Raw genomic sequence first — 23,709 nt, forward strand, 5'->3', positions numbered from 1 at the left:
TTGCGAACGTTTTGGCAAAGGCACTCGGGTCGCACGACTCGCCCAGTTTGGCTCGAATCTTTGCCAGGGCCTCGGCCGCGTGTAAAACCCTGCCTCTGTAATCGGCGTCCGAGAGCACCACTTGCTTGACGACGCGATAATACAGACTACACAATTCCGGAGGAAACACGCCGAGTATCTCGTTGTACAAGTTCTTTACCGACGACACCGTTTTGAGGAGTTGCACTATCTCGGCCGTGTTGTAACCTCTTTCCGTGGCCAGAGTGGACAGCCACTCTTTGGGCGACCGCGTTCCGCGCGTCGTCTCCAACGCCGCGTCGTATCCAAATACCCCGTGGCGGTCTTCCGTGTAGTCGCTACCAACTCCCGTCAGAAAACCCCAGTGCTCTCCGAACGTAGTCAGGCGGCCCACTTCTTCGATCACGGTCCGCGTCCTATTCAAGCTTTCTCTGATATTGTCTTCCAGTTCTGACAACTGCGATTTATTTAACGCACCGGTACGCACGATTGCGGCCCTGAGGTTCTCGTTGTCGATGGTCGCGTCCAGAGGCACGGGCGATATTCGCTCCTTGGCTCTGCGCATGTGATCGATGGCATCGTCCGTAAATACCTTACGAACGTGTGCCTCGTAAGCCGCCAACGAACACACCAGGGTCTCGGCGTGAGGCACGTACACTTCGGCTAGAGACTCCTTCGACACCGTTCTGCCGTCGCGCATTGCCTCGAATTCGTCGTAGAGGCCGGCCTGCGCGCTAACCGCGTTCAACGTCTTGGCGAATGGCATACAGTCGCGCTGGTAGTAGTAGTTGGTCAGGTGGTTGGGAAAATCTCTCCCGACCGCAAACGCCGCAGACAACACGGCCCGATGCTTTTCAAAGAGAGCGGCCCCTTCGCGTATCCTGTCGGCGATTCTAGCTAGTGTCGCTCCAAACTCGGCCAACTCGTCGGACGCCACTCTGCCTAGGACGTCCTTGGAGGCTCGCAAAAACTCTTGGTCCGCTTCGAGGGATCTGACTCGCGCGCTAGTTTGGGGCACCACGGCTAGGATCTCTCGCCTAGACTCCACGTGCGTCTCGTACTCTGCGTCGTAGATACGGTAGTGCTTAGAGGCTCGTTCGTAAGACGCCACGGCCTCGTTCAACTCCCCAGTGGTGTTCAAGTCTAGGCTTTGGACAAGAGACGCGAGGGAATTTTTGACACAAGCATCGTAAAAGGCCAGAAACACTTTATATTCGCGAGCGTTGGCGACTCCCGACTGGATTTCGCCCGATTCAAAGTCCGGGTGTCGCGAAATGTAGTCGATAACGCGAGATGGAAGTCGAACGCATATCCTCTGTCGTTCGCTCTTTAGAAAACGCAAGACTCGTCCGACCTCCCTCAACCGATCCAACAACTGTTGCGCGTCTTTGAAGGAAACGAGCGTGTTGTTTTGCGCCCGGTTGCGCAGGCGTTCGTACTCTTTTAAGTCCTCGTCAAATTTTGTCAAGCCGTTCTTCTTTAACTCGTCCACCGCGTCGGCAATTTCTCGGTCGGACTTGGCCACCCCTATCACGCGCTCGTTCGCCTTCACTATCCCTTCGAGTCTAGATAGGTCGATCCATAACGTCTCGAATAAAGAGTCTAGAAACTCGATCCTATCACCACTCTGCAAAGACGCGTGTTTCTTTAGGTAGACGTCGATCCATTCGACCAGGTCCTTCTCTCGTAGAGCCAAAAAATCTAGAGTTTGTTTCTGGGCACCGTATTGCAGGGCGACTGGTTTCCAATCGCGCACGTACAAGGCGTCCCGCACGTTTTCAAAGACTCGCATCCTGGCTTCCTTCTCAAAGAGAACCTTTACATAGTCGCCCGTGTGCCGGAGCGCGTCCGCGTCCATAGTCGCGAGCGCGTCGGGAGAAGCTATCGCTTCCAACACCCCCGTCGTCCCGTCATCCGAGTCGGCGTACGCCCTGGCCAGCGGATCGGTTCTTCTCGCGCTCTCCGCGTAAGGCGTCAGGTGCGACTCTATCGCATGAGTCACCTCCTTGGTTTCTCGCACCATTGTCGCTACGAATCGGGCCATCTCGGTAAAGTCGCGCGTACTCTGTTGCACGTCGAGGTCGTCCGTAGAGGTGCGTCGGCCCAATACGTCCGTGAGGAAAAGATACTTTTTGGTCCGCGCAATCCGAGCTCGCAACACATTTTCCTCGAACGGCGTCCCGATTCCACGTATGGGCGCGACAATCTCCCTCTCGATGATCGCCCTGCGATCCTTCAAAAATTGCATCTCGGTCGCGTACGCCTCGCCATCGCTCTCGTCGCACACGTATCTGGGCAGGACCCAGTTTGAGTACCAATCGTCGAATCCCGACCTCGAAGATGCAGCCAACGGAGCGTCCGAGTTCGGCCACCGGGCCGCGGCGGATCGTGCCGACAAAGAAGAAGATAGGAAGACGAACAAGTCTCGAGTAAACGGCTTGCTTCTTTTCAATCAATAAAGATTTTATTCGCAGAGACTCGTTCCATGCGTCCACCTTACTCTTGACGGCGCGGGCCGAACGCAGCGTCGACAAGACGCTAAACACTGTGCCAACGACGGGCTCCGCGTTTAGGTTAGGACAGGTGTCGATGTCAGTGTCTGCTTTCGCGGATCGCAACGCTTCCCTCGTCGCGTCCAATTCCGCCAATAATTTCGAATACAACTTCAAATCCCTTTCCAGGTGCAAGTGCCGATACTCTACCGCATCTGCGTCGTCTTCCTTTAGGTCCGACATTGAATTGCCCAGCGATTCGTCCGAGTAGATTCTGGTCACTAACTTTGCGGGCGATTCGTCTTCGGCGCGACGGTGCGCGAGGATGGACTCGTAGATTGCTACGTATTCCCGAGCCAGAGACGCGCGCTTGGGTTGTACCTTGTCCTTCAGACGAACAATTTCTTTCCGACAAGATTCCCACGTCGCGGCAGGCAAGGTGCGGTGCAAGCCCTCCCTGTACGCTCGCCTGACGGCGACAAAGTCGGAATTGGCAGCCGCCTCGTACGCCTCGGCGCGAGGTTCCGTGATCAAACGTTCGGCGTCCAGAGCCGACGAAATGTCTAGCGTCTTTTTGCGATCTTCGTACGCCGCGACGAGAGACCGACTCGCCTTTTCCCAGTCTACCCGAGAGTCGAAGACTCCCTCCAGCCACTTTGGATACGAGACGGTCTCCGTGTCAAATACAGTCTTTGGCACGTCAGGTGCATCTGTAATGTCCCACAGTTTGAGCTGCTTCACTATTCCGAATATCTTGTACTTTTCAAAGACTTTGTACATTGCCAGGTAGTTTTTGGCGTCCCTACACATGTTCAATAGCTCGGAAACGAAGCTTCGAGTCAGGTCGGCGTGATGACGCTTAATCAGGTCTTTTTGCGACATTGTCGTCTATTCGATTCGCTTTAGAAAATCGAGCACTCTCGCGTTATCGCCTCGCTGCGGCCAGGGAGAAAGCTTCAGGTCCCGCGTTAGCCTTTCGACGTGTCGAAAGCAGTCCATCAAGTCCGTTTCTTGGCCCAGAGCCTCGTATATTTCGGCCTTTCGCCGAACGTAGGCCGCTCTCTTTGCGTGGGCGTTTGCGATCCTGTCCCAGGGAAAGGTGGCCACAACGTCGATGGCGCCTTCGCGTATTATCCTGGCGAGGTAATCGTCTTCTCCGGTAACGCCGTCCTCGTACTGACGAACGTACTCTCCGTCCGGAGAGTCCATGCCCCAGTCACGCAGAGACTCTCTGTAGCGCTTTTCGTTTTCCACCAACTCTCTAATCTTGGCGACTTTCTCGGTCACGGTGGCCAGCGTGTCCTTTGGCGAGATCATTTCCGTGTTTAGCCACTTGGCGTAATTCCGACCGGCACGTTCGATCGCCTTACGTACCTCTTCCGATCCGTGCACTTTGAGATTTTCGACTCGGGTCAGGTCGGGAAACTCTTTGCGGACCGCGTCGACCATCTGCGCGTAGGCGGCGTGGCACGCCAGCCACGCCTCTAGCTCTGGTCTCAGGTCCGTCTCGTCGGCGAAATCGAGAAAGAGACGCTCCCTAAAAGTTTCCAGAACTGTGTCCTCTAGCCGTAGAAATCGGCGGTCCACGCACTTTTCCGCGTATTTGGCCTCGCGAAAAACCTCGAAAAACTCGACCGTCACTCTTTCGCGCAAGAGCCTCCACATGGCGTCGTAAGATTTTGCGACGAGTTTGCGAGCGACGTCGGCGTCCTCGTTCGCCACGGTCCAGCGGATAAATTCGATTTTCCAGTCGTCGTCGTCTTCCGCATCGACATCTTCAGCAGACTCGACACCTTGAATCTAGACAGTTTGGAAGAGACGGCGCTTTGCGAAACGCGCAAGGTGCCGACGAGATTGCGCAGGTAGACCCTCACTCGAGCTTCCAGACTAAACTGCTTGGTCTTCCAGTACGCCGTTCGCGCCGCGTGCAACAGCTCGGTGATTTGCGCGACCCCGAGGTCTCGATGCAGCTCCCAATAGTTTTCGCCATTTGCCGATCTCGTCGAAAAGAGATTGTTTACGCTTTCGCGCGACGCCTCGGTGGACGGAAAAAAGGAAGCGCGGTGCTTGCCCCACGTCGCGACGTGTTTCACGTACTCCTTGTTCGCCTCTATCAGTGTAGCGACCGCCGACCGAGCTCGCCTCACAATCTCCGAGTGCCGCTCGAAATTCTCGTGCGCCTTTCGAATGCGATCAAACTCCACCGTCGCTACAATGTCGTATGGGGCTTTGATTTTGTCCAACAAATCCTTGTCGAAACCCTCGTACTCGCCAAAGGCGACTGGGTCCTTTTCGTGCGTCTGCGGGTATCTATCGATGGGTCCGCTCATTCCCCACTCGCGGATCTTATCTCTACGTTCGCGCTCCGTAGTCATTAGGGATTTGAGTTCGGAAACATTTTTGCGCAGCGTCTGCAAGTTACACTTCGACTGGCTAATTATCTTTTCGATCCATAGTTCGGGCGCAGCGTTCATGGTGGCCAGGATCGCGTCGTTCCAAGTCTTTAGGTTTGGTACGCTCGAAGGCAGTTTCACGAGCGGAGGGGCACTAAGCAGGCCGCTGTCACCGAGAAACTTTCTCATGTTTTCGTAGTCTCTGTGGCGTTCCTGTACGAGCCGATAGAGTCTATCGAAATCGTCTTTGGGAAACTTTGACTTGAGACGCACTTTCCACTCGTACAAACCTTTGGAGGTGGCGTGAGCAAACAGAGACGCGGCGTCGGCCTCGTCAAACATACATTTGCCGTGCCTCGCGATTAAAGGATAGTAAGGTCCCAATTTTTCCATTTTTTCATCGACGTCGCCGCTATCGCCCACGCCAGCGAGGAGTAGTCGTCGTAACTCGTTCAGGTGCGGTTTCAATCGCTCAAATTTTTCGTAGAGCACCTTCCAGTCGACGTCGATCAAGGCCTTCTTAATGTCCTCCTCGTCGTTCTCCAGCCAGCGCTTTCTCAAGACGGCGTCCTTGCGAACGGCATCGAGGTCCCTAGCAAATTCTCTCAGGAGATCCTCTAGGCTCCGAAACTTGGCGTAATGTGCCAATAGTGACGTTATGAAGGCGCTACCGTCCTGCAAATACTCGTCAGATTTAATCTTGTTAAACAAGTCCCTCGTCTCTTCCTCTTCGCAGACTTTGTGCGCGGCCGGATGGGTCACCGCCCAGACGAGCGCGTCCCTATGTTTGTGCTCCGTGTAGTTCTTCAAAATCTTTTCGAACGCGTCTAGTATGGCCTGCAACTCGGTCGGCGACAGCGTAGGTGCGGAGAGAAAGACGAACCGCTTGACGTTGTCAATCTTTGCGATTTCGCCAACGGCTTTCAAGAGTTCCGGAGAAAACTTTTCGTCGATAAAGGTCTGGGCATATTCAACCTTGGCTTTCAACTCGGCGTAAATGCGAAGAGTCTGACCTTCCTCGGCGGCGACCCAGCGAACGAGCGCCGCGTCCCACTGCGGCGTGCCCGCGGCATCGAAAACGGCCCGGAGCAGTGGATCGAACGCTGGATGCTGGCTAGACCACGAAGAGTGCCGCGTGACTTTCTTGCACCACTCTTCGAAGAGTCGCTTAAACTTTAGAACGGAATCCTGCCAGATCTGGGACTGGTATCGCTCGAGCACAGAGTTGTACTTTTTAAACGTATTGGTTTTAACGTCGTAGTACATTCCGCCGCTAATGCCGTACAAGTACTTGTCCACGGCATCTAGGTCGTACACGTCCAAGTCGTACAAATTACTAAGCATGTCGTCGCCAGCAAATTCCACGCCCAACGCCTCGGGGTACTGCTTTATCACGTCCCTGGTCCTGACTGTGTACATGAATTCGCCCAGGACGTTGTTTGGGTCCTTATACATTCTGTAGATCAAGTGTTTGAGGGCCGGGATGACTACGTTGCGCAGAAACCCGGGCTTGTATTTCTCGCTGGCCAGCGAATTGACCTTGGACTGAATGCTCTTGAGATAGAGTGTGTAGGAAAAGACCAAGTCTATGGCTCGCTTCGGATCGTACAACGCCGTTCGAATGTCGTTAGCGTGGTTCGCCACAATGTAATCAAACACGCGATTGGCCGTGTCGCCGTAGTCTTTGTAACGGGTAGTTTCGACACCAGCGTTAGAGTACAGCGCGTAGTAAAAATCTTTAAAGTAGTCGTCGACTCTACTTTCCAACCTTGCCTCAAACCCTATGGGAATGGCTCTCAAAGGTTTGAACAAGAGATTGTCGGTGGTCATTTTTTTATTTCAGCTACAGAAACACGTTTTCGCCTTTAGCGCGTTTATTTCTATAATAGGTCATTGTCGCGTAAGTCACGACTCCCGCTGTGGCCAGGACGGCAACTCCACCGACGACGTACAGCCAACCGCTTCCTTCGTCTTCCGCTGCAACAGTCTGATACGGCGTCTTGGCGACGTCCGACACTTTTTCGTTGCGCGTCGTTTCTTTAGGAAGAGCCGAATCTCGAAGAGACGGTATCGCGTCGTCCGACCGTCGTCTCTTGGCCGCCTCCGCCGCAGTCTGAGGGGACGTTTGGGCGACGCCCGACTCCTTCTCTTTGGGCGTCGTTTCCCTAGGAGGAGCCGAATCCCGATGAGACGGTATCGCGTCGTCCGACCGCCGTCTATTGGCCGCCTCCGCCGCAGTCTGAGCTGATGTTTGGGCGACGCTCGACTCCTTATTGATTGATTGATTGGGTTTTAGTGGCGCAAAAGCATCTAAGGCTATACTGCGCCAAGTACATAAACTATTGTCGGGAGAGGGTTAAGGAGAAGAAAGAGCTTTAGTAGCAGATGATAGGATAAAACAATGGACATGACCTATGTATAAGTGTAAAAGGAATGGACATGAGTTCGAAACAGTAAAATCACAGTCGGTGTAGAAAGCCGATTGCTTTGAGAAAGTTAAAAACACAAGAGTGTGGTATGAGGGGTTGATCGCCAAGTAAAATCATCAGATGTAGGGGAGTATGCTCTTTGTAAAGCTCTGAAAAGTGGTTACGGCGTTCTAGGCCATACGCATTGCATTCAATTAAAATATGAAGTATAGTCAAAGGACAATGGCAATGTTCGCACTGTGGGGCATCTTCACCCCGCAAAAGATGCCCATGCGTGAGCCGTGTATGGCCAATCCTTAGACGGCAGAGTATCACCTCGTAGAATCGTTCACGGTGCCGAGCACTCTCCCATTCCTTCAAGAGTTGTTTCACCATATGCAACTTATTGTTTATCTCAGTATCCCACTCATGTTGCCATCTCTGTAGTATGCAATGTTTAACCACCTTGTGATAATCCTTGTGGGGAATTTCTTTAAGGTGCACAATTTGTGTGGCCGCAGAGTGCGCAGCTTGATCTGCCTCCTCATTACCCGGGATGCCAACATGACTTGGCACCCAGCAGAACACAGTATCACATTTGTTTTTGATCGCACAGATTATTTTACTCTGCAGGTGTGAAACCAACGGGTTTGTGGGGATATTCAGGGAAACAAGGGCTTTCAATGAGCTTAAAGAGTCTGAGTATACTACGGAGCGACGTAGCCTCTTCTCAACGATATGTTCAACAGCAAGAAGTAGACCATGCAACTCTGCCGTTAAAATTGTGGCAAAGGGGTTCAGTTGTTGTTGTTGTCTGCGGGTTTTTTGGCGCAACAGCAACGGAGGCCATACTGCGCCAGACTAAATTAACTAATGAAACTCCTATGGTTACCTCATTACAAAAAGATGATCCTGAAAACAACTGGGACTAGATCTGGTGTATAAGGCCAGTACTAGTAATATATGATAAAACTCGATCAAGAGGAATGAGAGGGTGCTTTCCCAGCAAAAGAGCGGGATGAAATGGAATACAAAATCTAAAAAACTCAGGAAAATGAGCGCGACGTTCGGTGTCGAATTCCGGGCAGATCCACAAAATATGAAGTATAGTAAGATTGTCTCCACAGTGCTCACAAACTGGTGGATCCTCCCCATAAAGAAGATATCTGTGTGTAAGGAAGGAGTGCCCGATTCGAAGCCGGCACAATACAACTTCGTGAAAGCGGTTCTTAAGTGAGGAGCTCTCCCAAGACCCAAGGACTGGTTTGCTTACATGGAGCTTGTTATTAGACTCCATGGCCCACTCTGCCTGCCATAGACGAAAAAGTGACGACTTAATTAATGACTCGATATCCTGATAGGGAAAACTAGCTTGATATCGAGAGCAGTTACCTGTAGATGCAGCGAGCCTGTCTGCCTCCTCATTACCCTTTATTCCCACATGACTCGGAACCCAGCAGAATTTTATATTGTGACCTTTACGTAAAGCTCCATTAAGTTTACTTCGCACCTGTTCCACAAGCATATTCTTAGTGGCTTTTAGAGAGCAAACTGCAGTAATCGCACTTTGAGAGTCCACAAATATTACGGCCCGTCTAGTCTTAGTCTTCAGAATATAATCCAATGCAAAAGACACAGCATAGATTTCAGCAGTAAATATACTCGCAAATTCCTCTAGACGTGTAACTTTTACAAAACGACCTGAATGCACGGCACACCCGACAAACGATGAAGTCTTGGCACCGTCTGTGTAGAAGTGAGCATAATCTTTATATTTCTCTTCCAGGTCCAGGAATTCCTGCTGAATAACAAGAGCTGATATGCTATTCTTATTAAACTTAGTGAGAGTCCAGTCACAAAAAACACGTACCACATTCCAGGGCGCCACGCAGACTGTGTTTTGAATTAGGTTAAGTTCGTCCAGACGAAGTTGAAGTGAGGAACAAAATTGCTCTACACGAAAACTTAACGGTCTGACGATGCTTGGCTTATTTTCAAAGAGACGGTAGAATTGAGACCTTTGTATGGAATGATACGTTGGGTGATCAGGGTTTGCTAGGATCCTAGACGCGTAGGTTAGGCTGAGGTATTGACGTCTTTTGCACAGCGACATCTCATTTGATTCCGCATACAAACTAAGTACAGGCGATGTCCGAAAAGCACCCGTTGCCAAACGCAAGCCAAGATGATGTACAGGATCCAACATCTTGAGAGCAGATGGGCGAGCCGATCCGTACACCACGGCGCCATAATCAAGACGAGATCGCACAAGCGCGGTGTACAAATGCAACAGACATTTTCGGTCCGACCCCCATGATTTATGAGCCAAAACTTTCAGAAGGTTTGTGGAACGAAGGCAAATTTCTTTCAGAAATTTCAGGTGGGGAATGAAGGTAAGTTTTTTGTCAAATATGACACCAAGAAACTTGTGCTCCTTCCTAACAGGAATTAGAGTACCGTTTAGTTTCAAAACTGGGTCTAAGGAGAGCCCACGACGTAGGGAAAAAGGCACACAGACTGTCTTTGCAACAGAGAACTTGAAACCATTTTCGTCTGCCCACTTACGAAGTTTGTTTATAGCCAGTTGTAACTGCCGCTCACAACTAGAAAGATTGCAAGAAGATGAGGAGATCTGTACATCGTCAGCATAAAGAGAGTAGGAAATAGACCGAGGTAGCATTCGTGTGAGAGAATTCATTTTCAGTACAAACAAAGTGACGCTCAAAATGCCTCCCTGTGGGACTCCGTTTTCTTGAACAAAAGGTTTAGAGAGGGTGCTCCCAAGCCGGACTTGAAAGGTTCTGTTTGTTAGAAAGTTGTTAATGCATTGCAACATCCTACCACGGATATTGCAATCATACAAGTCTTTCAGGATACCATATCTCCATGTGGTATCATACGCCTTGTCTAAGTCAAAAAACACTGCAACACACTGCTGCTTGTTCACAAATGCCTCGCGTATAATGGTTTCCAGGCGAACCAAATTATCGAGAGTAGATCGACCTCGGCGAAACCCGCACTGATTTTTGTCAAGGACCTTTTGCCTTTCTAATATGTATACTAACCGTCTATTTATAAGCCTTTCAAATGTTTTCCCAACACAGCTCGTCAGAGCAATGGGACGGTAACTTGATGGTAGTGAAGGGTCTTTCTGCGGCTTTAGGAGCGGGATGACATGAGCATGCTTCCAGGCATGGGGAAATCAGGCTTTTTCCCACAATAAATTGAAAAACAAGAGAAGACTTTTCAGGGACTCAGGAGGAAGGCGACGGAGCATTTCATAATGAACTGCGTCGGGCCCTGGAGCAGAAACCCTCGTTATGTCAAGTGCCATTTCAAGCTCATACTGCGTAAAAGGCTGGTTATAAGGCTCAGAGTCTCCTCCAGACATGGAGATATTTTGCCGCTCTGCACGAGATTTAAATCTACTGAACGAATCACTGTAGTTTGCCGAGCTGGATGTGTTATAAAAATGTTCACCAAGGATGTTGGCGATGTCAACTAAAGATGAAGAAGGGGCATCAAAAGTAGGAATTGCAAAGCACCTATAGTCTCCATTTATTTTCCTGTATCTATCCCAAACCTCCTTGGCTGGCACAAAACTATTTATAGAAGAGACATACTTCATCCAGGATTTCCATTTTGACTGCTTCCTGGTCCAACGGGCTTTAGCTTTCCGCTGCCTGAACTCTGCGAGATTACCTGATGTGGGGTATCTGCGAAGTTTGCCCCAAGCCCTGTTTTGATCCGCTAAGGTTGTGGCACACTCCTTGTTCCACCATGGTTTGCATTTTTTTGGCACATTACCAGAGGTTCGTGGAATAGACACCTCAGCAGCATTTAGTATCTGCTCAGTAATATACAGTGTAGCATCTTCCGGTGACATAGAAGAAAGCAGAGAAGGGTCCAAGGTGGAATGTAACCCAAAAAGTGACCAGTCAGCTTTATCTAACTTCCACCTAGGGATACGTTTTAAAAGAGAGGGCAACTGAACAACACTCTCTAAAACAATCGGAAAGTGATCACTGCCAAAAGGGTTGTTGAGAACATTCCATGTAAAGCAAGGAAACAATGAGGGGGATGAAATCGACAGATCTATGGATGTAAATGTGGTGTGAGCTGCACTAAAAAATGTTGGCTCTCTCCCATTAAGAAGGCATAGTCCAGATGCCAATAAAAAACGTTCAACTACACCTCCACGAGAGTCCTGACGAATACTACCCCATAGGGGATGATGGGCATTAAAATCGCCTAGAATCATAAAGGGTTGTGGGAGCTGACCCACAAGACCCTGCGATTCACTAAGATGTAATGGAGTGTTAGGTGGTAAATAAAGTGATACTACAGTTATGAGGCGGTCTAAAAGAAGGCGCACTGCCACGGTTTCAAGTGGTGTGCAGAGCGGGACCTCAGAGCAGGCGACCCCACCTTGTACAACCACTGCCACGCCACCAGAGGGAGTATCACTAAGACGGTCTTTTCTAAACACTCGGTGACGTCTTAAAATATGAGGAGAGCGATCATGAAGATGAGTTTCCTGGAGAGCAAGAGCTGTCGGCCGAAGCTCATCCATGAAATGATTTATATCATCAATATTTCTTAAAAGGCCGCGACAATTCCATTGCATAAAATTCACTTTTGACATTTATAAAATTTGTTTATATAGGAAAGTGTAAATCAATAAAACTCGGTAGTAAAAAGATTAAAACTCGGGAGGGAGACCACTTGGATTACTTCGGCGCAGTAACCGGTTTTTTGTTCTTCCCTGCACGGGTCTGCGTCTGCCACTCCATGCTATCCGGGTCAGAAGCAGGAGCAGCCGAGTCGTCCAACTCCATGGACAAGTCTGCCTCTTGAGGCGTGTCGCTGGTGTTGGCCAGCGTTTTCTTCCGGCTTGGATCACGGGGAGCCAGGCCCCGGCCGCGACCAGCCGAAGAGGCAGCGGAGGTGCTGGGCAGAGTATCTTTCAACTCTGCCTGCTCCGGCCCCTTGAGTACAGGGAGAGCAGCACGAGAGTTGTGCCGCTCTTTGGAGGAGGCCCTCTCCAGTGAGTTGGAACGAGAGTGTCGCTCCTTTCCACCGGAGGAAGGCGTCGCGGTCAGGACGGGCATTGGCATTGCCTGCCTGTCCTGAGACTTGGGGCTGCTGATGTGCTCTCTCCAGAACGTGGGGGAAGCTGCTGCCCCTGCGGGGGGGTGGGGGCCCGAAAGGCCACTGCCAGGGCTTCAGCCGAGACCTGGGTGGCCTTCGATTCCGTTCGCGGCGGAGGGCCCCTGCGCACCGCGTCGGAGTATGTGCCTTTCGAAAGAAAGGAGAACCTTTGGTTTGCTTCCGGATAAGATAAGTTTTCTTTTGCTCTTAAGGTGAGGATTTCCTTTTCCTGTCGCCAGGAGGGGCAAGAACGAGAGTACGCAGGGTGAGGACCCTTGCAGTTGGCACAGAAAGCTGCCGCTTCACAGTTGTCGGTTAGATGGTCGTGGCTGCTGCACTTTGCACACGTCTCCTTCCCTCGACAGCTGCGTGATCCGTGGCCATAACGCTGGCAACGGAAGCACCGCTGGGGGTTGGGGACATAAGGGCGGATGCGGCAGTTAAGTTATCCTGCCTTGATGGTTTCTGGCAGTGCGTTTCTTTTAAAAGTAAGGATTACGTGTTTCGAAGGAATTTCCTCACCATTTTTACGGAATATGATGCGCTTAACGGCAACAACGCCAACACCTTGGAGTCCCTCAAGAAGTTCTTCCTCACTAGTGTGTAAGAAGTCGTCCTCGGAGAGGACCCCACGGATGGTGTTGAGCGTGCGGTGAGGGCTAACCGACACTTTAACATCAAGAAAACTAGTCAGTTTAAGGATCGCTTCACTCTGTTTTTTGTTGGTTACCTCCACTAGGAGGTCTCCGGAGTGCTGCTTTTTAGCTTTGTAGGAAAATCCGACAAGGTTTTCTAGTACCTTCGCAACAACAAAAGGTGACAGCTTTGCAACAGGTTTTTGTTCATCAAGTGAATGAACAACAAAAAACTTCGAAAATGTTTCTCCTTCAGAATCTTTGTCGATGGTCTTGGGTTCAAGACAACGCCTTTTAAAGGCTTGCCCTGAACGAGGTTTGGAAAAGGGGGGCGCCATAGGAGGGCAAAGAGTGTTCAGAACCTGTGGTGTGCCGCCCACCACGGAGCCCAACGAGGGAATAGTTAACGGACCATAACAAAAAGGGCTTTGCTGGAACCGTTAGACTATTAGCACTGCCCAGGTACTATAACCAAGTGTGGTTTTGGACAAGGGGTCTGTCGCCACCCAAGGTTAGCCCTTGCCGCCAAAGGAGTTGAAAAAGGAAAGAAGAGAAATGAGAAGAGTGAAAAGAAGGAGAAGACAAAGGGAAAAGAAGGGAGGGGATAGTAGAAGTGGCGACTGACTGAATCATCCTGGTCGGGCCAAGCCAGGACACCCGTCTACGGGAAGCGGGGGCCGAAGTGGTGTATTGCCTCACCCGGGGGGCCCCGAAGGGTCCAAACCTACCCCGAGTTCGACTCAACCACCAGGATGCCCTTTTCCCCGGACACGGGAAAGCCACGCACAGCCAGACGTGGGCGGGCGAACCCGCATGGCTCGGGGTCCGTGGAGACGCCACTCTCCAAACACCTGCTTTCACAGGTGCCCCCTGCGGGGAAAGGGGTTCAGTCTTTTTACCTTGGAAACAGATGGTCCAACCATTGCACAGCCTACAAACGATTCAGTTTTAGTACCATCTGTATAAAAGCTTGTGTAGTGCTGATAGTGGCTCTGTAGTTCGAAGAACTCTTGCCTCAGCACTTCGTCCGGAGTGTCTTTCTTGCTGTGTTTTGTCAGTGTAAAGTCACAATGGACGAGGGAGTAATCCCAAGGAGCTACAGTGTTTCTGTGCTGTGTCACGCAGGGTTTGGGCTCCAGACCAAAGAGTTCTGCTGCTGTAGTATTTCTCAAGGCAAAAGGAGGAACAAAACTTGGCTTATTTTGGAAAGTCCTTTGAAACCTAATTTTTACCACAGAATCATGAGCAGGATGGAGAGGAACAGACCTTACTCGGAGTGAATACATAAATCCTAGAGCAAAGCGTCTTTTCTCAAGAGAGACCTCATTGGCCTCCGCATAAAGGCTGGGAACCGGGGATGTGCGGAATGCTCCGATAGACAGCCGTAGCCCCTGATTATGAATAGGGTCTAACATCTTCAATACTGATGCTTTAGCTGAGCCATACACAAAGCTGCCATAATCTAGACGGGAGCGAACCACTGAACGATAAATGCGTAAAAGGCACAGTCTATCAGAACCCCAAGATTGATGAGACAATACTTTTAGGATATTAAGTGTGTTTGTGCATTTCAACTTCAACTGCTTAATGTGAGAAACAAAATATAATTTTGAATCAAATAGAAGACCTAAAAACTTATGTTCACTCTTCACAGCTATAGGCAGTCCATAAATGGTTAATGAAGGATCTTGAAAAATTCCTCGCTGGCGAGAAAAGCATACACACACAGTTTTTTCTGTGGAAAACCTGAAACCGTTGGTATCAGCCCAGTTCGTCAATTTGTTGATTGCCAGTTGAACTCTCCTTTCACATATGGAGCGGTTACATGATGATACTGAAACTTGGATGTCATCAACATAAATAGAGTATTGAACTGAAGGAGGTATTACTCGGGCAATGGAGTTTTTTATAATGAAAAGAGTGACACTTAGTACACCACCCTGGGGCACACCATTTTCCTGTACAAAATCCCGAGAGAAAGTTGTTCCAAGTTTCACACGAAATGAGCGGCACTCTAAATAGCTTTTAATGATGCCGAACATGCTCCCGCAAATACCGATGTTGATGAGGTCTTGCAGGATTCCAAATCGCCAGGCAGTATCATAAGCCTTCTCCAGATCAAAGAACACAGAAAGGCAGTGCTGTTTGTTCACAAATGCCTCTCTCACGGCTGTCTCAAAGCGAACCAGGCGGTCCACTGTGGATCGTGCCGACCGAAAGCCGCATTGATACCTGTCTAGAATTTTGTGAGTTTCAAGATAATGCATAAGCCTTCTGTTAATTATTCGTTCCTGAGTTTTTGATAGACAGCTAGTCAATGCAATAGGCCTATAACTAGAAGCACTAGAAGGATCCTTTCCTGGTTTAAGCAAGGGTACTACAAAGGCCACCTTCCAAGAAGTTGGAAAGTGGCCTTCAGACCAAATTCTATTGAAAAGATATAAAATGAGTTGAACAGTTGAAGGATGAAGATGTTGTAGCATAATGTAATGAATTCCATCTGGGCCAGGTGCAGTCTGCTGAGAGGAATGAAGAACCATTTCAAGTTCATGCAACGTAAGTGGAGCATTATATGGGTCTTGATAGCCACTCGAACTATTTACTGACCTTTTTTCTACCTGTACTTTGTGTCGAAGGAAAGTAGGCGTGTAGTTCTTTGAGCTGGAAATGAACTCGAAGTGTTCGCCAAGAATGTCTGCCTGTTCTTCGAGGCTTTCAGGACATACTCCATTTTTTGTCAAAAGAGGGATGGAAAAAGCATGATAAGACCCATTTATTTTGCGGACTCGATCCCATACCTCCTTTGGTGTCGCCTGACTATTTATAGATGACGAATACTTCATCCAACAATGTCTTTTAGACAGCCTGCGAACAAATCGCGCAGAAGCCTTCATTTTCTTGAAAGTAACAAGGTTGCTCGGTGTAGGGTACCGCCTAAAAATGCCCCATGCTTTGTTTTGTTTCTTTTTAGCCTTTTGGCAATCTTCATTCCACCATGGCTTCGGTCGTTTGGGAAGGTGAGTGGATGTCATGGGTATTGCTATCATAGCAGCTTCCAATATGTGCTTTGTAATATGGTCTACTGCCTCTTCAATAGAAAGTTGATGGAGAGATGTAATAGCTAAAACAGAGGATTGTTTGAAAAGTGTCCAATTGGCTTTGTCAATCTTCCACCTAGGTGTCCGAGTTGGGACTGTAATAGGGCGATTGTGAAAATCTAAAATAATTGGAAAATGATCACTGCCATATGGATTAGGAATGACTTTCCATGTTAGAAAAGGAAATAATGTGGGATGCACAATTGAAAGATCAATTGATGTGAATGTACGTGTTCCTGATGAAAAATGTGTAGATTCTTTCGAGTTGAGCAAACATAATCCTGATGACAGTAAAAAACGTTCAATAAGTGCTCCTCGTGTATCTTTTCGTCCACTTCCCCAGAGAGGATTATGAGCATTAAAATCACCCACAAGCACAAAAGGAGAAGGAAGCTGATCACAAAGTAATTCAAGTTCCTCATACTTAAGCTGGTAGTTTGGAGGTATATATACTGAACAAATAGTAATCAATCGGTTAGTCAGTATACGGGTAGCAACGGCCTCTAGTTCAGTGTTTAAGGGTACTTCCAAACATGGTACAGAGCGTTGCAAAACGACAGCAGAACCTCCAGATGGATGGCTTGAATGCTGCCGATCTTTCCGAAACACTTGGAAATGCCTGAGGACATTTGTGTGACTCTCTTTTAGGTGAGTCTCTTGCAAACAGAGGGCAATGGGACTGTGTTCCTCTAGTATATCAGTAATATCATCAAAGTTTGCAAGAAGACCTCGACAGTTCCATTGTAGAACAAGTGGAGGCATTATTATGTAAAAGAGATGCAAGTATAAAAATACAATCAACTACTCTGGTCTTGGGATGACGTTCCCAGAGGAAACTACTTTGGAGGTATTACTGGTTTTTTCGTTTTTTTCTTTGTTTTAGAAATCTCCCATTCCATATCGTCCTGATCGGACGAAAGAGCGGAAGGCTCGGTGGCCTCGTCCCTCGCCTCCACCTCTTGAGACGAGGCTTGTTGTGTAGGTTTGGGCAAAGTCGAGGTACGGGGCCGGACTCCCCGGCCACGACCGCCCTCACTCAAAGGGGCAGCAGTGGAGGTGCTGGGCTGAACGTCGCCCAACTCCATCCGTCCCCGCCCCTCAGCTGTTGAAGGAGCGGCGTGATGCCGCTCCTTAGACGAGGCCCCCTCCCGTGAGTTGGGGCGAGACTCTCGCTCCTTCTCCCTGGGGGGACACCTTGGAGTGGAGACAGCTAGAGGGGCTCCCTGCCTGTCCTGTGGTCGAGAGGCAGCTGGTGCGCTTCCTCCAGAAACCAGGGGAAGCTGCTGCCACTGCTGGGGGGTTGGGGACTGAAGAGCCACTGCCAGGACCTCAGGAGAGACCTGAGTGGCCTTCGATTCTGTTCGCGGTGCTTGTCCCCTTTGCACCGCCTGCGCAAACGTTCCTTTTGCTAAAAAGGAATACCGTTGTTTTGCCTCTTGGTAGGTAATATTCTTTTGTGCTTTAAGGGTTAGGATTTCGTTTTCCCGCTTCCACTGTGGGCATGTTCTAGCATAAGCAGCATGGTTGCCTTGGCAGTTAACACAGTTGAGAGTATTCTCACAAATGTCAGCAACATGGTCGTTGCTGCCACACTTTGCACAAGTTTCACGGCCCCGACAGTTTCGCGAGCCATGCCCGAAGCGCTGACACCGGAAACACCTTTGTGGGTTGGGGATAAAAGGCCGGACTTTGCAGTGTAGGTAACCAGCTTTAACAGTCGTAGGAAGCGTATGCAGTTCAAAAGTCAGGATCAAATGCTTGGTTGGCTGCTCCTGCCCGTCTTTACGGATGGTGATCCGCTTGACGGCCACCACTGCCTGTTTCTGGAGTCCAGCCAGAATTTCATCCTCAGTGCAATCTATCAGATCAGGCTCAGAGATAACACCTCGAACACTATTCAGTGTCCGATGTGGGCTTACTTTTATCTGGTGTTCGCCTAGACATGTCTGTTTTAGAAGCGTCCTGCTTTGAACTTCTGTTTCAACCTCGACAAGAAGGTTACCAGAAAGCTTTTTCGCCTTGAAAGCTTTGCCAATAATGGCATCAAGACATTTTGAAACTAGAAAAAGCGAGAGCTTAGCCAGTGGCTTTTCTTCATCTAGAGCTTGAATGACAAAAAATCTTGGAAACTTTGGCGGTTCGGATGCTTTTTCGAAAGTAAGTACGGAGCAACCCCTTTTAGGGGCACGCGCCGTGTTTGGTTTGGAGGAGGGGGGAGCCATAAGAGGCGGAGAGTCTTCAGAACCTGTGGTGTGCCGCCCACCACGGAGCCCAACACGGGAATAGGTAACGCACCATAACAAACAGGGCTTTGCTGGAGACGTTACGCTACTAGCACTGCCCAGGTACTATACCCAAGTGTGGTTCTGGACAAGGAGTCTGTCGCCACCCAAGGTTAGCCCTTGCCGCCAAAGGAAATGAAAAAAGGAAAGAAGAGAAAATGAGAAGAGTGAAAAGAAGGAGAAGACAAAGGTAAAAGAAGGGAGGGGATAGTAGAAGTGGCGACTAGGCTGAATCATCCTGGCCGGGCCTTACCAGGACTCCCGTCTATGAGAAGCGGGGGCCGAAGCGGTGTATTGCCTTGCCCGGGGGGCCCCGGAGGGTCCAAACCTACCCCGGGCTCGGCTCAACCACCAGGATGCCCTTTTCCCCAGACACGGGAAAGCCACGCACAGCCATACGTGGGCGGGCGAACCCGCATGGCTCGGGGTCCGTGGAGACGCCACTCTCCAAACACCTGCTTTCACAGGTGCCCCCTGCGGGGACGCTCGACTCCTTCTCCATGGGCGTCCTTTCCTTAGGAGGAGGGGGAGGAGGAGGAGGAGTCGACGGCGACTCGTTCGTGCTATCCCGAAGAGACGGTCTAGCGTCGTCCGAAAGTCGTCTCTTGGTACCGACACCCCTCAGCTTCGAGTTGTAGCTGGAAATTAAAGACTCGACGCCGACATAGTCCAGACCGTTGTCGTAAAAGGTCTCGATCAGGCTGTCTACGTCGTGAAGGTCGGCGTCGTACAGCTTTTTTTCCTCGGTCTTCATGACCACCTCGACGCCGGCATCTTTAAGTCTGTCTCGCGTGTACACCGTGGCCAGGAACTTGCCGAGTAGATTGTTCTGATCTCTGTACATTCTGACGATGACGTGTTTTAAGGCTGGCACGGCCACCTTCTCGTGTTCGGCCTTGAGCTCGGCGGACCTCTTAAAGTGAAGAAGAAACGCGGTGTATTCGTTAATCACGTCGTTCATTCGGGTCACGTCGTTAAATAGACCAAGTATAACGTTGCGATACTTGGCCACGATGTAATCGTACGCGGCTTTCATTATCTCTCTGTCGGTCCTGTACCCCGTGTGCGCCCCGGCTCTATCGTACAATTCATTAATGTGCACTCGCAAATAGTCGTCCATCGACTTTTCGAGTCGTTCTTCAAACTGAGAAGGAGGCTTCTTGAGTATAACGTTATTCTTATTAGACATTGTTAGGTGTTTTGTATTAGTCCTGGACGTCAGCCGTAAACTTTGATGTTGTATTCGGAAAGAGCTCGGGTCACGTCATCTACAAAAAGCGTCTTGCGGTGTTGCATCTGGGCGTAGACGACGGCCTTTCCGACGACCTCGGTGACGAATCTATCGACCTCGAATTGCATGTTACCGTACACGTTCTCTGATATGCGATCGATCTCCATCTCCTTGGCCAATCGACGCAATTCGTTCTTACAGAGAACGTCGTCCACGGCAGTCGTTGGCTGTCGACTCTCCAATTGCTGCTGCTTCTTATTCTTGGCTACCGTCCTCTTTTGCCGGGTCACGTTGTTTGAGGCGTTTTTTATGCGCGCCATATTCTCACCATCCATCTCCTCTAACGATATAAGCGGGAAACTTCAGTTTTTTATTTGAAATCGACGTTACAATCATGTTACGCGTATACTACGACAACCTGGCAAACACCATCGCGACCGGACTTCGAAATCCCGGCGACTCCAGCGTCTTTGTCGACTTTCTCTACGCCTTGGAGACTATGCACGCGGCGACGATCCTTCTCGTCGGCCGCCCCTTCATGACGGTAGGCGCAGCGCTGCATCGATTCCATAGCCGCACGAAAAACAGATACAGACTCAACCTGTACGTCTACATGAGACTGGTTCGGACGGAAGTCTGGTACCTCAAGACGGCCTGTCGATACATCGACTTTCGCCTCTACCGCGACGACGCAAGCGCCCTCGGTTCGGTGATCTGCGACTACACGTACGAAAGCGGTCGAGTGTACGCGAACGCGACCGCCTTTCGCTACGAAGAGGCCAGCAAGATTCTGTGTCTGACTCTGACCGACTCTCTCACCTTCTTTGTGGCCTGCGTTCGCAAGTTGAGTTACCTGCTTGACATGCCTCCCGATCGAGTCGTTTGCAGCGTCGTCGAGCCACGCACCGTGAAAAACGCCAGAGTGCATCGAGATTTTATGAGCCTGTACGAGAGCGTAGATCCGAGGTACTTTAGAGTTTGCGATTACCTTGACTGGTTGTGTAGGTATCCTTTGTTTGGGCAATAAAAATAAAAAAAAAACCGTGCACGTTGAGTTTTCGTCTCAATCTCCTCGCGTAAGCATGAGTAACGACGTAGATATGACCAAGGTCGAAGAAGAAGAAGAAGAAGAATGGATAGTGTTAGACGAATGGAACGATGGCGATGATGAAAAAGAGGAGGGAGAGATTACGGACGACGAGGTCAACCACTCCGCTCAGACTATTTATAGTTCCGAAGACGAGACGAACGATCGGTATAATCGTTTCAAAAACGAACGTTGGCGGGTATGGAAGAGGCGCCCCGCTACCGGCTCGTACTACCGGGCGACCGGATACCTTACCCCGTACAAGTGGACGTCTTTGAAACAATGTTGCGCGGATTCGGAGAAAAAGCCAACGTCATGATAGAAGCTCCTACCGGATCGGGCAAGACAATGGCCATGCTCGGAGCCGTTCGCGAATGGATAACGACACGACCCAGCGGCAAAATCTACCTCTGCTCTAGAACGCACCAACAGCTCGACCAAATGGTAGCGGTGGCCAAGGCGTTCATCGGAGACGCCGCGCACATTTCTCGTCTCGTCGGCAAGGACCGAGTCTGCCTCTTGGAACGGGAAGTCCACAGCGGTAACGTGCCCCAACTCTGCAGTCAACACAGGGCCTCGTCAACGTGCCGATTCTACCGCAATTGGAAAGAGCAGCATGGACCAGAGACGCGTTTGCCCGACGTTAGGGACATCGAGGACTTGGTGGAGAGTTGTGCTGCAAAAGATATCTGCCCCAACTACGTCACCGAACAGTACTACGTAGCCAGGTCGAAAATAGTGCTGGCTCCCTACAACTACTTGATCGATCCCTTCGTCCGTAGCACGCTCAACATCAATCTCAGCGGCGCGATTCTGATCCTCGACGAGGCGCACAACATTGAAACGTTTTGTAGAGACGCCATGTCCCTACAAGTGTCCAGATCGCAGCTTCAGACGTACGCACGACGATTTTCTCGCTACGTCGAGCTTCGCGAATTCTTCGAGGGGCTCCTGGCCATGATGAACGACGTTGGATATGCGATTGTTCGCGGCGATGATCTCCTGGCCAAGACGAGACGCTACCTCAAGACGGACAACGTGAGCCTGGGTCAAGTCGTGAGTCCCTTAACGTCTCGACATCCTTTGTCCGACCGGTTAAACACCACGTTGATTGACCGCATCGTCACTCAGTTTTACTACCCCGAGATATTTGGTGCCCAAGGCTTTGCAATGTTTGTCGTCCAGGGTCGCGAGTCGCCAGAACTCAGGATGACCTGCATGGACTCGAGTTACGCCATGAAGTCTGTGTCGTCGTGCACGCACTCTATCGTCCTGGCCTCGGGGACTCTCAGTCCGATGTCGTCGTACGAAAAGGAATTGGGCGTCTTCTTTACTCACAAGGTGTCCGCCAAGGAACACGTCGTGTCCAAGCGTCACGTCTTTGTCCGTAGGATCTCGCATTCGCTCAAGGGTGACAAAGAGTTTTACATGAATTACAGCGCATGCCAGAACGAAGAGCTACTCAAGGCCGTAGGTTCCGTCGTCTACGAGTCGACCAAGATCCTGAAGAAAAATGTCGGCGAAACAAAGGCTGGCGTCCTGTGCTTCTTCCCTTCTTACAAGCTACTTCAGACCTGTCGAGACGTGTGGCGCAAAGTGCCTCTATGGGCCAAGTTGGTCAAGGTGGTCGGCGGGCATCTGTTTCTGGAAGATTCTGAAAACTCGGACCTCTTGTTCGATAGGTACAAGACTGCGTTGATTGACGGAGAGCCCGGCACGGTGGCCCTGTTTCTAGTCGTGCACAGAGGCAAAATGAGCGAAGGCGTCGACTTCTCCGATTCGCTGGCTCGACTCGTCGTATCCGTGGGGTTACCCTATCCGTCGTATCACAGTCCGGACGTAAAGGTCAAGGTCGAGTTTAACCGCAGCAGGGGCGGAGACGGGGACGAATGGTATAAAACGCAGGCGATGCGAGCGGTTAACCAGTCCGTGGGACGCTGCGTACGTCACGTGAACGACTGGGGGGCCGTCCTATTGCTCGACAGTAGGTATTTTAGACCCGACGTTTGGAGCGATTTACCGCATTGGGTCCAGGTCTGCGAAGACGAGTCGTCCACCTTCAAAGACACGAAGAAATCTTTGCTCGAGCTAAACTCGTTTTTGAACGGTCGTCTATGAAAATGCACATCCTCAGTTTGCACACGTATCTGCGCGAACACAGATACACGGCTAGCCGACAGGGCTACGCTTACTGGTATTGCACGATTCGCGACGCTACTATTGCTCCTACACCAGCTGCTTCGGTCAACAGCGATCCCGTTTCGACCGACCAGGCTCCAACACGAGTCGCTACTGTTCCATCGGACAAGCGGGGACCGTCCGACAAGCCTATACTCGAATCGTGCACGTGCGAGACTGCTCCTACACCAGCTGCTTCGGTCAACAGCGATCCCGTTTCGGCCGACCAGGCTCCAGTACGAGTCGCTACTCTTCCACTGGACAAGCGGGGACTGTCTGACAAGACTATACTCGAATGGTGCGTGATTGAATACGCCAATACTCTACCGTCGGTAGAAGAATTTCAAACGAGATACAACCTGTGGACTGGTGGAAGGGACAAGTTCGACGCAGGAGTGTTGAAAAACTTTATGACTGCGCCGATACCTCCCTCTTCGGACGAATATGACACCTACGTTAGAGAAGTGGAGATTGCCATGGAGAAGCTGGGCATATATTTTACTCCGACAATCGTCTCGAACCTCATGGAATTGTACGAAAGATTGCACGGACTGTCGGACGCAGACACGCGCGAGCTGGTGTTGCACTTTTGGAGAAAGCCCAAGGCCACCGAGTGGATTCTCGTCGAGATTCTTCTCTATTGCATAAAGGTGGGCGTCGGTGTCTACGACATCGTTGACGGGCATCTCGACTGGATTCGAGGCGAGATCCGGAACGACATGCTGCGCAACATTCG

The 23,709-nt window shown here is 50.4% G+C and overlaps 1 protein-coding gene across 1 annotated transcript; it reads left to right on the forward strand.

The window, feature by feature from the left end:
* Positions 1 to 4,173: 4,173 nt before the first annotated feature.
* LOC120847273 (Fanconi anemia group J protein homolog) lies at positions 4,174 to 23,035 on the forward strand. Its single transcript, XM_042287594.1, has 3 exons — positions 4,174 to 4,181; positions 21,443 to 21,632; positions 21,951 to 23,035. The coding sequence occupies exons 1-3, from the start codon at positions 4,174 to 4,176 to the stop codon at positions 22,911 to 22,913; spliced, it is 1,161 nt and encodes a 386-aa protein (XP_042143528.1). The 3' UTR covers positions 22,914 to 23,035.
* Positions 23,036 to 23,709: the final 674 nt, after the last annotated feature.

The sequence above is a fragment of the Ixodes scapularis genome, unplaced genomic scaffold, assembly GCF_016920785.2.
Source record: "Ixodes scapularis isolate PalLabHiFi unplaced genomic scaffold, ASM1692078v2 ptg000005l_1___fragment_1__unscaffolded, whole genome shotgun sequence".
In the NCBI taxonomy this organism is placed as follows: domain Eukaryota; kingdom Metazoa; phylum Arthropoda; class Arachnida; order Ixodida; family Ixodidae; genus Ixodes; species Ixodes scapularis.